Below are 1917 nucleotides of genomic sequence, written 5' to 3'. Positions count from 1 at the left end.
CAGGAGCATAATATTATGTAAGTACATATATTTGCTGGTTAATTATATGCATAACACATCGATCTTTTGCAGGGAAAAGGGACGCTCACGATGCGCACACAAGTCGAGTACTTCAAGAAGGCGGCGGACAACATGATTTGCTACCCAAGCAAGGAGGAGCACCTGGCGCGGTCCCTCTTCCTCCTCAGCGGTGGCGGCAACGACTTCTCGGCCTTCGACCCCTCCACGGCCAGCCCCCAGGCCTATGTCGTCAAGATGGTCACCACCTACATCGAGCACATCCAGGCGCTCTACAACATGGGAGCGCGAATGGTGGGGATCCTCGATGTGCCGCCGATCGGGTGCACGCCGGGGCAGAGGGTCGGCATGCCCAACGGCGAGTGCAACGAGCAGGCCAACTCCCTGGCGCAAGCATTCAATGGCCTCCTAAGGGCTAAGCTCGCCGAGGCTTCCGCGACTACCATGAAGGAGCTCAAGTACTCCATCGCCGCCAACTACAACATCCTCAACGACATGATGGACAACTCGCTCGTAGCCGGTACGCACGCAGATACGCTAACCATTTTATTCGATTGTACGCACGCAGCAAGATTCTTGTACGTACGTGCATGAACTAATTCATGTGGACTGTTTGCATACATGGCCAGGGCTGAGGCACGTGAAGACGGCGTGCTGCGGGTCCGGGAAGCTCAACGCGGAGGTAATGTGCAGCCACCAGGGCACGACGGCGTGCCCCGCCGCGGAGCACGATGACTACATGTTCTGGGACATGCTCCACCCCACTCACGCCACCATCCAGCGCGGTGTCGTCGCCCTCTTCTACGGCAACGGCCCCAAGTACGGCGAGCCCGTCAACTTCGGCACGCTGGTCACGGGCCAGAACGTATCTCCCGCGATCAAGATGGTGGTCGACAGCCAGTAAACGGCGACGTTCGTCGTCGGCATGCTTGCCTAATTCGAAATAATGATGATTTAAAATTTGCAGCAGCTGCTAACTAGCTAGCTAGGAGCTAGCACTCAATAAGAGGATGATTTTCCCGTTAATTATTCCATGCGTACGTGCTGCTAGCTCCATCTTGTGTTGAGTTTTGCGCTTCAATTATTAGTATGTGGAACTAATAAAGTGGTTAAGTAAATAAATCTTGTCCTATCCGGCCCGCGTGTGGTGTGCAATGCATGATGCATCGATAATTCTACATCTGACACGATCTACAAAATTTGCATACATGCTTAATTATCAGCTGCATAAATATGTGATCGATCTTGAGATCATAGAAAAAGGAAAAGAGAAACAGTACATAGATGTGAGTCGTCCTTGTGGTCAATTGTGAGGTCCATCCGATCACATGCAATTATGCATGCAGTGCATGGTACCGCGAGAAGATGGATCCGACACAGTACCTAGCCGAGCCAATCACACAAACTACACAGACACACATAGCACAGTAGTTTGTGGTCACCCTATATCTTTTGAGATCGATATGCTTTGCTAGCCAACAAAAATATAAAGATATTTTTTTTGCGGGAAAAAAATATAAAGATAAAAAAATATAAAGATATGTCCACGTGTTATCAGAAGCCCTACTACACATGTGGTTGGATTGTTATGAAGACAGTGATATCCCCAACTCATCAGGGTTCAAGCCCTAGACTTGACGGGTACTCATAGGGTTCAGGTTGTGCATGTGTGCGTTTACAGAGGTGAGTGTATTCTCGTGTATGTGAGCGGCTTCAATTGTACTATGTTAAGAAAAAGAAGAAAAGCATCCCTTCTACTCTAGCTGTCCATGAAGAGGCAGGAAACTACAAGTTGTTAAAGACTTAAGAGATGGGCCAGACCTTGACCCGGCCAGGCCGGGCCAAATGTTTACCTGCAGGCTAGGCCAAATGAATGGTGACTTATATTTTCCTTTTTTT

The 1917-nt window shown here is 49.3% G+C and overlaps 1 protein-coding gene across 1 annotated transcript; it reads left to right on the top strand.

Moving 5' to 3' along the window:
- Window positions 1–46: 46 nt before the first annotated feature.
- LOC123175161 (GDSL esterase/lipase At5g55050-like) lies at window positions 47–1150 on the top strand. The gene is made up of 2 exons (XM_044590154.1): window positions 47–538; window positions 648–1150. The coding sequence occupies exons 1-2, from the start codon at window positions 91–93 to the stop codon at window positions 920–922; spliced, it is 723 nt and encodes a 240-aa protein (XP_044446089.1). The 5' UTR covers window positions 47–90; the 3' UTR covers window positions 923–1150.
- The last annotated feature ends 767 nt before the right edge of the window (window positions 1151–1917 follow it).

Source organism: Triticum aestivum, unplaced genomic scaffold, assembly GCF_018294505.1.
Source record: "Triticum aestivum cultivar Chinese Spring unplaced genomic scaffold, IWGSC CS RefSeq v2.1 scaffold37768, whole genome shotgun sequence".
In the NCBI taxonomy this organism is placed as follows: domain Eukaryota; kingdom Viridiplantae; phylum Streptophyta; class Magnoliopsida; order Poales; family Poaceae; genus Triticum; species Triticum aestivum.
Note: the sequence above shows the minus strand (reverse complement) of the source record. Positions and strands in the feature narration are given on the sequence as shown.